The sequence below is a fragment of the Agelaius phoeniceus genome, chromosome 16 (assembly GCF_051311805.1).
Source record: "Agelaius phoeniceus isolate bAgePho1 chromosome 16, bAgePho1.hap1, whole genome shotgun sequence".
Taxonomy (NCBI): domain Eukaryota; kingdom Metazoa; phylum Chordata; class Aves; order Passeriformes; family Icteridae; genus Agelaius; species Agelaius phoeniceus.
The window spans coordinates 10,022,712-10,035,489 of record NC_135280.1 but is presented as its reverse complement, the minus strand read 5'-3'; the positions used below and the strand labels follow the sequence as shown (position 1 = coordinate 10,035,489).

At 42.4% G+C, this 12,778-nt stretch overlaps 1 protein-coding gene across 2 annotated transcripts in view; it reads right to left on the bottom strand.

Moving 5' to 3' along the window:
* Positions 1-12,601, bottom strand: part of TXNDC11 (thioredoxin domain containing 11) — a 28,107-nt gene extending 15,506 nt beyond the window's left edge. Inside the window, exons 1-4 of one of the 2 annotated variants that reach the window (XM_054643893.2) lie at positions 12,349-12,601; positions 7,701-7,917; positions 6,876-6,973; positions 4,869-4,998 (exon numbers count right to left, since the gene is read on the bottom strand). In XM_054643893.2, the coding sequence (XP_054499868.2) occupies positions 4,869-4,998; positions 6,876-6,973; positions 7,701-7,917; positions 12,349-12,494 (591 nt within the window). In that variant the 5' untranslated portion in view covers positions 12,495-12,601. Of the gene's footprint in view, positions 1-4,868; positions 4,999-6,875; positions 6,974-7,700; positions 7,918-12,348 lie in introns of those variants that run through there. The other variant, XM_077186654.1, reaches the window with a different exon arrangement.
* Between the last annotated feature and the right edge of the window lie 177 nt (positions 12,602-12,778).

Here is a 12,778-nt window from a genome sequence, read left to right as displayed (position 1 = left end):
TTTTAGGCAGGAATCCTCTTTCCTGGATGAGTGCTAGGCATAAACCCCTTGTTCATAAAGATTCTTTGTAAGGTACCCCAAAAAATTATCAATAACAAAAATGAGTTACAAACAATTAGGGAAATGTCTGCAACAGTAATTACCAAGTAGAAAATAAAACCAGAAATAAAATAGTAGCGAAAAAACACAGCAAAATAATAGCACTTACTGTTGTTTTTTAAACAACATACACATTAGTAATTAATGATCATCTTTTTCTCTTAGTTCCAAACTAAGACAGTAAAAAGAAACAATCCCTTCTAAAAGACTTTGAAAGCATTCAACTGAACAAAAATAAGGAGCCAGATAAGATAATCAATAATTTAGCTTCCCATTTCCTAGGACAATTTTTGAATACTAATCCTGTACCAAGTGAATTTAGGACACCAAACAGTGAATGAAAGGAAAGTCAAAAGTGACAGTAAAATATGGCAAGAAGCCAGAAGTCAGATGCAGTATTTATAATGTTATTTAAAAGGTAACATTCTGAATCAGAGCCAGTTCTGCTTTACACTAACAGAAGCTTAAGATTTCCAGATTGTGAATAATGTTTCCCAAAAGATAATTTTTGTAAAGTGTTTTTTCAATTAAAAAAAAAATTGTAGTTGAAGAATATATGCTACTATACACTACTATATATACTAGTATTTACTAATGCTCTATGCCTAATCAGTAATCTGGTTCAATAAAGTCCTTTTAATCATCATCCCAGACCAGTTAAAGCTTTTGTCCTGTTACTGGGTGCAATTATTCACAGGAGTAAAGGGACTGAATTACTGTATTTCTTCTCAAGTACCAAGAAAGTTTTCCTGCCTGTAAGAATGAAGTTTTTAACAAGACTGAATGCTTCCAGGTATTGCAACTAATAACAATTCTTGCTCTGTACAAGTGAGGTTCAAATCTCACAGAAGAGATACCTCAATGTGAACAAGAAGCTCTTGGTTTGGAATACAAGCAGGCCAAGAAGAGCTGGAAGAGCTGTACAGCAACAACTCCCACCTTCTTTCACGTAAGAGCCTCCAAAACTCAGGAACAGCTGCTTGCAAACAGTTCAGGAGGAATCTACACCCAAAGTGTTACTGAGGAGCAGCTGCTCCCACTGGGGCACAGTTCTGGGTACCCACCTTCATGTGAGCACTCAGGAGCCATCAGCTGAAGCTGCTGCTGCTGTCTCAGCCAGAGGAATAAACACTGAATGTGACATGGGGGTGCTTAGGAGCATTAGGAGCATGGGCACTGCTAGAGCGGAGCTGGCTGCAGCTTTTCCTTCCAGGAAATGATTTTCTGTCCCTGTCTCAAACCAAGTGTCTGTAGGAAAAGCTTTGGAGCAAACCTGAGGATGTCCTTTAGTGAAGAGTTCTTAGTGCTACCTCGTAATGAAACTCATATATGGAAATACAAAATACAATTGTAGGGAAGCCTATTTCTTGCTTGGTCCCTACACCAAGGAATGGAAAGTGAGGTAGGATACAGTTAAATCAAGTAACAGACTTACCAAGCATCTCAACAATTACCAAACAGCAAGCTCATGGAAACTTTAAGAATGAACAGAGATTTTCAGATGAGTAATTTCTATTGAAGAAAAGCTAGCAGTGTTATTACTGAACCATGCCTCAAACCTATCACAACTTCTAGAAGGAATAAGCAAGCATGTAGATGACTCCATGCAGCATGCTGTAATTCCCTAAGTCTAGGAGAAGTTACCAACCACTCTTGAAGAAACTAAGGTGATAAGAAATAACATGGAAGGCCCTTTTCCAGATTAGGAAAGTAGAAAAGACAAAAAACACTTAGAAATTAATGTTTTTCAGCAGCCAAAGATAGCCAGCCAGGATGGGTACTGATACTCAGGCAGTTCAGTATTTCCATAAGCACTTTAGCAAAGAAACTGTTGACTGAGATTAATTAAATTTACATTTAACATCATTTTCCAATGATGTTAAAATCATTGTGTACCCAGACCTGAAAGCAAATTTTCACACCATCATTTAACACTGGCACCACATAAAAGCCAGCTGAATCTCTCTCTGTGTCAGATCTAGCCAGCTGCTGCTGCTCAGGAAGCATTCCTACACAAAGAGAGCAAAGCAGAAAGCTGACATCACATTAAGAGACACAGCAGCCACCTCCCAGAGAGACCAACTCCTCTCCTACTGCTCCTGAAGCCAGAAAATTATGAATCCCCTGAGCACATTTGATATTCATAAATGAGTGAAGTTTTTTGTCTAACTACAGTGGCTTCCTGTTTCCTGCTCTGTGCCTCAGGAGGCTGAGGCCATTTCTAGCAGCTGGGGCAGTCAGATGAGGAATGAGACCTGCCAGTTTGGATTAAAATGAAACTGTTACATCTCTGCAGTTAAGAAAACAAAAGAAATTTGATTCCAGGTACTCACAGGTACCTTGAGTTATGGCAGAAACTGCACATCTTCCTGCTCAAGATTTTAACTGCTTTCCAAATGGCACATTTTCCTTGCTCTCAAAAATGAATTCTTATCCATGTCTAGTTTTACACTAGTGTCATTCCACAGCCCCAGAGAAACCAACCTTCAATAGTATCAGAGAATGCAGGAGCTCAACTTTTGAGTCCTCAACCAGGTTTTTTTTCACGGGGATTGAGCGCCCTCTAGTGAGAGCACCTGGCATGTCACGACAGTCGTGATTAGGTCGAGGAAGCGACCAAAGACCGAGTAACGAACACCACCGGTTCTTACATTTAACTGGATTCTGTTCATCAGTAACTCCTCTAGTCTGCAGAATCCCTTTGCTATCAGAACACAGGACTAAAAATTAGATAGTGATGATGACAAATCTTGCAAATTATTTTGAGCTTGAAATTAATTAGCTTTTCAGTGAAATCATAAAAACACGATCCACCAGCAGAGAGTTGCTAAAGTGCCCAACAGCAATCCTTGACAGTCTTCTGTCCTTTCCCTTCGGATAAAATTATTTTTTATACAGAGAAGATTAAAAGTCAAAGGAAGACACTAGCCAAGGGTCTCAAAATAGCAATTCGTTTGTGCCATGCATGTCCCAATCACCCATAATCTATTCCCCAAACTTTCTCACTTCTTAAACACAGGACTAACCCCTGGATTGTATCTTAGCCTACAAGAGGTATCAATTGCTAAACTCGCAGGGAAAACATTGTAAAATGTTCTTCTCATTTCTGACTGAAGTGATGAAACAACCTGTTTATTTCCAGTTTAAAACTAACTTTTCCTTTGTGTCTATGGTTTTCTCTGCATCCATCTTCATAAACAATTACGTTTCTTTCATCTTATCTGTATCTGTTACTTTTGTATCCCCTCCTTTCCCTCTTGCATAACTTTACAGAGGCAAGAAAGACATTGAGCACCACGAGCCACGGTCTGGGACAGAACGTCAGGCAGGAATGACTGTGGGGCAACATGAACAGAAACAGCCTCTGCTCTTGGGCCATTTCAGAAAAAAAATAAAGAACCAACAAATGCTGAGCATAAACAGCAAGTCAGCACTTGGAATTTCAAGCACAGGAAGGGGGGAAAATCTGAATGCAGAAACAAAAAATATCTGTTCAACTGCTAAGCAGTACTTAAAAATATCTTTGTTGCTCCTAAATTTGTCTTTTATCTTAGTCTTTGTACAGTGGAAGTGCACCTCTAACTGCAAAGCAAATTTAAGCTTAATGTCAATATGCTCATTGGTAACCTTCTGCAATCTACCAAGAAATAACATAGCACAAACCAAAAACCAAGCATGGCTTTCTTCAAATCTCTGTAAGAGGCAAAGAAATGTTTTAGAATTTTAGAATAGCAAAACTGAAGCAATGGAAGGACAACAGAATTGCTCATGATCACAGAAAGCACCAGCACCAGAGACAGGCTACAACTCACTACTCCCAACTTAGTCCCCCCTTAAAACACTGGAGAACCAAAGCCAGTGGCAGTTCCTGGCATGAACAGCACAGCCCCCAGCCAGGGGAACTCCAGTGTGTGTCCCCTGGGCTGTGGCACTGCCACTGCACAGCACAGGCCATGCTCCGTCCTGCAGCCAAGCAGGCACTGCAGTGAGCAGCACTCACACAGGACCTGCTCCAGCCCCAGCCATGCAGGGTCCCTCCCATGCTCTGCCCACTGCCACAGCACTCATTTGTTGATCAGCTTTTCCCCACTGCTCTCACAGCTTGGGCTTTAGTAAGATTATGGTATTTCTGCACTCTGCACTGCAAGAATCAACAGTTATAAAGGGATTTTAAATGGCTCTGTTGTAAGCATATTTTGTCTGACTGGAAGTTATTATTCCACCAGTATTGCTACCAATCTCGTCACCCCTGAACACAAGAGACAAAAATGAATAAAACAACATGTACCAGTGGATTAAAATCATCAAGTTACCACATACAAAATGATTAGGAGCCCTTGCTTCAACTGGTTTCATATTTGTTCTCAGTTAAAAGATTTATCCTACTAGAAAAGCTTACTGTTCTTTAAAAATTAATGATTATATATTCCTCAAATGCTGTGCTAACTTAGACTGGAAGATTTTTGTGAGAAGATTTCTCCCTTCTTTCTTGTTTGTATGTAACAGTTTGGTGAGATAACAATTTTGTTGTCTTTACATACTAAAGTAATGTAAATTAAGAGCATCACTAGATCATAATAGTAACTATACAGGGAATCAACATTATGAATTTGTCATTTCATATTTTAATGATTTTAACAAATTTATAGGGCACTGATTTCAGGATCCTGAAAATAAACTATTACTTTGGAGCAGATCAAATGTAATCCTTAAACAAGTCAAACTCTTTCTGAACCACAGTGGTAAAGCTAGAGAAGAGAGACAAGTACCTCATAATTTGAGAGGAAATCTAGTAATTTTGATCGAGACGAGATGTAGAGTAGTGGTGTCATCACCCGGCGAACAAACTTTTCAATATAAACAGCACTCATAGGGCCTTTGTATTCAATTGGTCCAAAACTAGTACCAAAAAAAATAATAGAACATTAAGACTTAAATGAACAGTAGAGAGTCCCTCCTGGGGGTGGCAGATAGGAGTTATACAGACAGCATGCTCAGCCTCTAGGAATTGCTCTCTGTTTTACCAGTGGCTGCTGTAAGTGGTGAGGGAGTTGTGTTACCAGAGGGAAGCTCCAGAGTATCTGTGGAAGGGGCAGAGTGTTGGTGAGCTTGGAGGGATGGAGACCACTTCTGAGTCCCATTAAAGAACTTGGTAAAACTCAGATATAAATTACATGACCATATATATGTATATATATATCTTTCCACTTTTTCTGAAGTAAACACATGAGACTTAAAACTACAGATCTGAGAAACATCACTATTTCCCCTTGTTTTTTCAGTGTCTCAAACAGTATCAGTCTGAAAGGTGCAATATTTTTACACAGGCTTTTATGAGCAGCAATCAGTAAAGCAGGGACAAATTCAGTTGCACTGCTGATGAACAGACTCAGCAAAGCTCCAGTTTCCCCCCCAGCCATATGATAAAACAGCTCACACAACGTTAGTGCTAACACATAAGGTGGGCTGGAGCTTGCAGCTGTGAATTCCAGAGGTTCTCCTCCTAATTATAAATGGATTGGACAAAGCATTACTGTCCCACATGAAATCAAACACAAAGAGCATAAAGAATTAGTCCATTTCCACTGAAGAATTTAATGGGATGCATTTCTAATATAGCTTGTACATACAAATACACTGGAAAATACCCAACTCACACTGACATACCTGTATTGAGGAGCTTCAAAATGGTCTCCTAGAGCCCACTAGATCATTCTACATCCTACATCAGTTTATTACAAACCTTTGTGCTCACAGCAATGTGACTCAGTGCTCAGCATGTCACATGCCCAGGGCACCACATGTGAGGTTTAGTATCTGAGGCATGAGGGGTGCACTGCCCTTCAGGATTCTATCAAGTATCAATAGGGATTTACACCTCATCTTGTTACAGCTCTGTTAAAGGTTACTGATGATAGCAAGTGCATCCATCTACTGTGTCATAATTTCAAGGTCAAGTAAGTTTCAGTCAAAGTACATCCAAGTGGGATTGTAGGGTTCTTTTATTACAGCTTGAGTTATGCCAGTGTCTCGTGTCTATTACACGTTCAGCTAACAAAGACCAGGACTGCTCCTCCTCAATGCATAAATTCCCCCCAAAAAACAAAATCAGCCTCTGCAATGAAAGAGAGCTGCAGTTCAAGACTAATAAAATAAAAAGTAAAATACAAGGGATAAATACTTTTATGTAGTTTTAGAAACTGTGTTTCCTTACCTTCTGCTCCACACAGAGAAAAAAAAACCAGATAATACATACACATACTAAAAAATAAAAGCGAGGGTATATAAAATTTTATACAATGATATCTTATCTTCTGGGGGATAAAAAAGTGAGTGCAAAATTCAAAATTAGAACAAGGTCTTCACTATGTAGTGCAATTTAAATATGCACTTCCACTAACTTCAACAACCCTTAGGTACATTCTTTAATGCTGTCATAAATTAGGACCAGTTGTTATAATCCATCCAGAGAGCAAGCAGACATCTGAAATTAATAAGTAACAGTGAATTCTTTTCATTGGAGGCAGAAGTTCCAGGAGATGCACAGGCAATCCAAAATTTCCATAAGGATGAAGAATTGCCAGCATGTCATTTAACTGACAGTTACAGCCCTACCTGGCACTTGAGAAGCATACAGGATGAGCTCACCTAGAATCTACCCAAAAACTATTTACTGAAGCCAGAAATGTAACATCTTCAAAATGCAGCACTTTATATGATACCTCTGTTTCCCAAAAGAACAATCAAAAACCTAGACTGTACATATGAAATCTTACCTCTGATGGTACAAGTGTATCACAGGAAAATAAAAGAAATGCTTCTGCTTCCTGCATTTCCCCTGGTTCCACCAGCAATTTACAGCCACAAACAGCACCTGCAAAGCAGGTAAAAATTCACAGCTAACAAAGTACATTTCTGTGACCTACTTTATCCAAGATGTACTTGATGTACTTTTTCCAATCCATTTCATCTGATATTTTCAGGGTTTTTTCAACTCAGTATTCCATATCTGTCACAGACAGACTTTTTTTTTTATTCTTTTTGTCATTTTGTGACAGCAATCCTTTTGGTCACTGTTCTTTCTAGCTTTTATGCCTCTTAATCTAAATCCTCCAAATTTATTAATTTAATCATAACCCACATTAATTACTTTTTCTGCAGAGTGGAGCTCAACAAGTGGAGGTTTAGGACAGCTGTACCTGTGAAATATTCACAGGCACTCAACTGTTTGAAAGCACTGCTATGGTGCACAATATTTATATGATTACCAGTGTCTCCAAGGATCCCAGAACTGGAAGCAAACTCCAGGGAATTTCTGTCTGAAGGCAGGTGAACAAATCTGAAAACACTTTACAACAAGAAAGTTGTAGGCTTCCCCACTTAATAGCAGAAATAACAGACAACTGAGCAGGAACCACAAGCTGTCTCCATTTATTCTACCACTCTGTATGCTACATTAAATTTAAGGTGACCGATGAGTTTCCCTAAAATGTGAGCGTTCAAGTCCTACTGTTTCTCATGAAAAGACAGAAATCAGGATCAGCTTGGACACTGAAAAGCCACCAGGTGGTGTTTAAGATTGGTGTTTTCTGTGGAGTTACCTGGTCTGACAATCTGCTGGCCACATGCTCTATTTCTCCTCTGGCTGCGATGGACTGCCCGCACCACGGCGCGTAGAAGAAATACAGCACAATTTCCGAGTCCTGGCGCAGCTGATCCGCATAGTCCAGCTGCCCCCGGAAAAGATCAATCACTGCAGATCTCGTGGAGAAAAAATTCACTGGAAGCTTTGCTGGCATTGTTACATCTTTTGCACGGCTGCAGAAAGAAAATTAAGAGTGGTTATTGAGACTGTACAGCAGCAGTTAAAAAAGGGTGCCCAAAGCCCTAAGTTTTATCCTTAGCAAAAGTCACACAATGACAAAATTGATGCAGAATGACTACAATTTATGTTATCTGAGTTAGTTTCATGAAATACTATAAAAATCTAAAGATCACCCTTCACAAGCTTCAGAAAGTCACACTCTGATACCATGCACTGTGCTTATGGGAATGTTAGGTCACACTCTTATGACTGGATGCTGTAGAGCATAAAATTACCAGGAAGATTTTCAGTGATTTCTTTTGATTTCTTCCCTGGCCTCATCCTCTTTTAACACTTGTACTTTAGGTAACAGCAGCCTGATAAGAAAAGACATACTGGTCATAAAGTTTTGTGATGTGTTCTTTATCTAAGCAGAGCCTATTATCCTCCCTTATGCTTTGTTTTACAGTATTCTATACTCCCTTTGTTTTGGATTGTACTAGGAAAAGATACATAAATGTGCACTAGTTTATTTTAGTGATCAGAGCAGGGACTGCAAACTGCTCAGGGCACATCAATGTAAGAACAGTATCAATAAATAGTCTAAATTTAAAGAGATTATGACAGATGAAGATTTTTTAAGAGAAATTAGATTGGCCAGTAAGTAATACGAAGAAATAAACCAAATACTCAAGAAACCCTTTCTATCCAATCAGCAATCAAACAATCCAGAATTTGGGACTTCCCAGGTGTTCAGAAGTTGCCATGGTATAATCTGCCTGAAATGCAAGTGAATGGTCATACTCTCTTTTTAGATAGTCTTCATTTTAAAATTTTTCCCTAGCTATATTTACACTAAAGTAAGCCAGAATGAAAACTGGACAACACTGTCATGCTCAATTTTGCCATAGTTCATAAGAGGACTGGAAGTTTTAGGAAAGACTGTGTATTTCTTTACTTTGTGTGCATTTCTTTTACTTTTTTGCAATAAAAAGCTAATACAAAAATTTTATTATCTTATTATCTGATATTTAATCCATGTCAGGTTAAAATTTTATTAATTGTGATAAAATTATTGAGCCCTGAACACTATCAAACTCATATATTAAGCAACCTCCTAAAAACTCTGCCACACTTTCAAACTTTACAATCTACCTAGCTTTTAAGAAGTACCTTTGTCTTTATAACACAGCAAAAAACTGTATTGTAGCTTGTCTCTCATTTCCAGGCTACTCACTTAAACTTTAACATTTTAGAATTGCCCTCAGTATATATCACAAGTTATAAAAATTCTTAATTTGTATATAAAATTGCCTCAAAATCAAATCTTCAAAATCAGAATTTTGAAAATTTTAAATGGTTCCTCCTGTTTATAATTCATTAATTTATCCAGTCACAATATTATGTTTTTACACAGATTATCAAAAATCTGCTTTCTTCTATGGACTGTTCCTTCCCTTCTCCCCCAGCCACCATCTCAGCACCTCCTTCCCAACCCTCACGTTCTTCAGTCACCTCACAACCAGCACCTCTGGTTCCCTGCCATTCCTGCACCCCATGCTTATCCAAACTGCAGCTCCTTCCCGTGATTTCTGCCTGCCAGCTGGACAGGACACAGCTCCAGCGTGAGCTCTGGCACACGCAGGCTGATCAGCTGCTGAAAGCACAACACTTCTTCAGAGACAGCAGCTAGAATTTCTCCTCTCCATCTACTTTAATGAAAACAGACAACCTCAATATGTTAAAAATCTCTGCTTCCTCTACTGAATTAAACAGAAAGAGGATGATTGGTTCAAGAATTACAGCGTAAGACTTAAAAATTAGATAATAAATTGGGTCCAAATTTTAAGAATGGGTAGAACACATCAGCAGAAGTCCCGTGACATGAGTGAGTCAGAAAATACATGACTACCTTCAAATATGACAAAAACTCCAGTAACTATTAAAACCCAAAACATAACAAACCAATAGCTAACAGCTGCTTAAGGAGATTTGCGAAGTAGTGTCTTCCTCTGCAATACCAAACATACAACAGAATACCTCGACTAATTGCCCTAAGAGAACCCCTAAAATTTACACACATATAAACTGAGGATTACATAAGAAACAATTACACAAACATACTAAGCACAAACTGTTTATTAAAACTCTGATTGTGTTACTTAGCTGCTGCCAGAGCCTACAAAAGCTTAAACTTTCTATGTGATAACACCCTGGTAATAAAGGGAAGCATATTCAAGTGCCAACAGGACCAGCAGCCCCTTTGACTGCACAATCCTGAGAGTGGGCTTGTTTTAAAGACATTTGCATAGTGCCAGAAATAATTCAGGTTCTAGACCACAGCTTTCATACCAACACATGCTAGGTCAGGTCTCATTTGGCTATTCCTTGAGTCACTCTAAACTCACAAGACATCAAATCCCACTAATGGACTGCCTTGCAGTACAGGAATTTTCCCTTTCTGTACTTTTTATCCATTGATATCAAAAGTTATATTTTGCAAGAGTAGTGGTAGGACCTATGCCCTAGTTCTGTGTCTTGCTCGTAAATCATACTGACATGTGGTGAGAAACGATGTCCTGTATTTATAGTTAACATGTGCAATTAACCATGCTCCGAACTTCACAAGGAACGTTTACACCTTCATTTTCTATATTTCTGACAGCAACCAAACAGGGAATACCTAACTGATATTAGTCTATTTAACCACAATCTGAAAAGCTGAACCTCTTTAATCAAACTTCTAGATTACTGAGTAGTGAGAACCACATTCCAATCACATTCCATTGGAGAGCTTTCAAACACAGCTAGCAGTAAAATGAAAGGAATATGCAGGTTTTGAATACAGGAGAGCAGGAAGCATCATTGTAAGTACAAAAAAAAGTATTATTTTCTTAGTAATGTAACACCAGGGAGGTGATTATGTTCAGAAATCCTTCACCACACATTCTGAAATATGGCAAGAGCTTTACAATTTCATCTACATTATCTGGTCACTGTGAAATACAGCCTCCTGGAACGGAGGCACAGCTACTCTGAGGCACTCATTCACAGACTTATAATTCACTCTGATTCAAGTAATACACCCTTTGTGGACAGGTAAGCAAAGAAAGCCTTAGCCTTTTTCAGATGCATTACCTGTGAATCAAGTGTTTTGTGGAACAAAATTTGTCAGATGCTGGGGAACAGGGACATAATCAGCACCTCATAGCCTTCTCCTAATCTCAAAATTAAACCCCAAGTGCAGTAGATGTTCTTAATATAGTATGACCTGGAGCATGTAACAGTCACCATGACCTAAAACTCATCCAGAAGATTTAGAGCCTGGTTTAGGCTCCAGAACCGAGCCTGTGCCCACCGCTCATTGCCGCTGCTCCCCGCCCTCCAGTACAAACATGCCCTGGCGCCACGTCCACCAGCTCCGGGCAAACAGGAACTGCAGAGCCCTTGGCAAAGAAGGAAGTTCTAGCTCCCAAGAGCAGCACCACCAGACTGGGAGGGAAACCACGAAACATCTTCGTGTCCGAAGCAGGTGCAGGCAAAGGGATGATGAGACATCAATACCTGAGCCAGGGCAGACTCGTTTGGCCCGGCCGATGCTGAGGGCAGGGCTGCAGCCCAGAGCCCCCTCGGCCGCTCGGCGGCAGCGCGAGGTCCCAGGTACCTCCGGAGATGAGCAAAAGCAGCTCCATCTCAACAACGTGCCTGTCCCAGGGCCACAGCACGGGTCAGGCTGGAAGAGACCACAGTAGGTCCTTTGGTTCCACCTCCCCGCTCAGGCAGGGTCATTCCAGAGCACATGGCAGAGGATTACGTCCAAATGGTTCCGGAGTATCTCCAGAGAGGGAGACTCCACAGGTTCACTGTACAATCTGTCCCAGGGCCCGGTCAGTAACGGAACAAGTTCTTCTTCATGTTCAGGTGGAATTTCCTGGGCATCAGTTCCTGCCCATTGCCTCCTGTCACATTCCTGAGCCCCACCGAGCAGAGAGCCTGGTACACCCTCAGACACCGCCCTGCATACCTTGATACTGTCCTCAGAAGTGGGTGCCCCACGAATCTGCCGCCACAGCACGACACCCGCGTGTCACCCTAAAACACTCCGCTCCCTCCCCACTCACGTTCTTATCGCCCCTGCCCGCCCCGCTGCCATCCCGCTGAGGGAGACACGGCGTCCCCCGACACGCGACCGGTCGCACTTGCCCTGGTGACCGCATGTGGTGCGGCCCGGGAGGAGGATCCGTCCCCCAGCCCGGGGATGCCCGTGCCCGAAGCGGCCCGGCCGCAGCGGGTACACGGCGCCGCTGGGCGACCCCGGCCCTCCAGGCCCCGCCGGCCGCTCTGCCCCAGGCCCCGGAGGGGCACCGCCTCTGGGAACGGCGACGGACCGGCGGCTGCTCCCCCCCCCGGCCGAGCCCCGGGTCCACCCGCTCCCCCGCCAGTACCTGCAGGTGACTTTGAGGGCGATGAGGAAGGCGCAGCCCAGCACGATGGCCGCGCCGCACAGCAGCTCGGGCCGCCGCGCCATCAGGGCGGCGCGGGGCCGCAGTCGCGGAGCCGCCGCGTCGCCGGGGCCGCCGCACACCGACATGGCCCGGCCGAGGGGGGCAGGGCCGCGGGCCCCGGGCCGCTCCCGCTCGCACACGTCTCCCACCGCCCGCCCGTGAGGCGCGCCGGGCCGGGCGGGGCGGCCGCTCCGCCCGCCAACCCGCCGCCGCCACGTCCGCCCGCCCGAGCAGGCGCACAGCCCGCGGCACCGGGCAAAGAGGGACGGGGAGCGATGTGCTCGCCTCCTGCTCTCGGCATCGGCACCGGTACCGGGCCCCTGGCCGGGATCAGCCCCTGGGTAATCCCCGACCCCCCGGCAGCTATTCC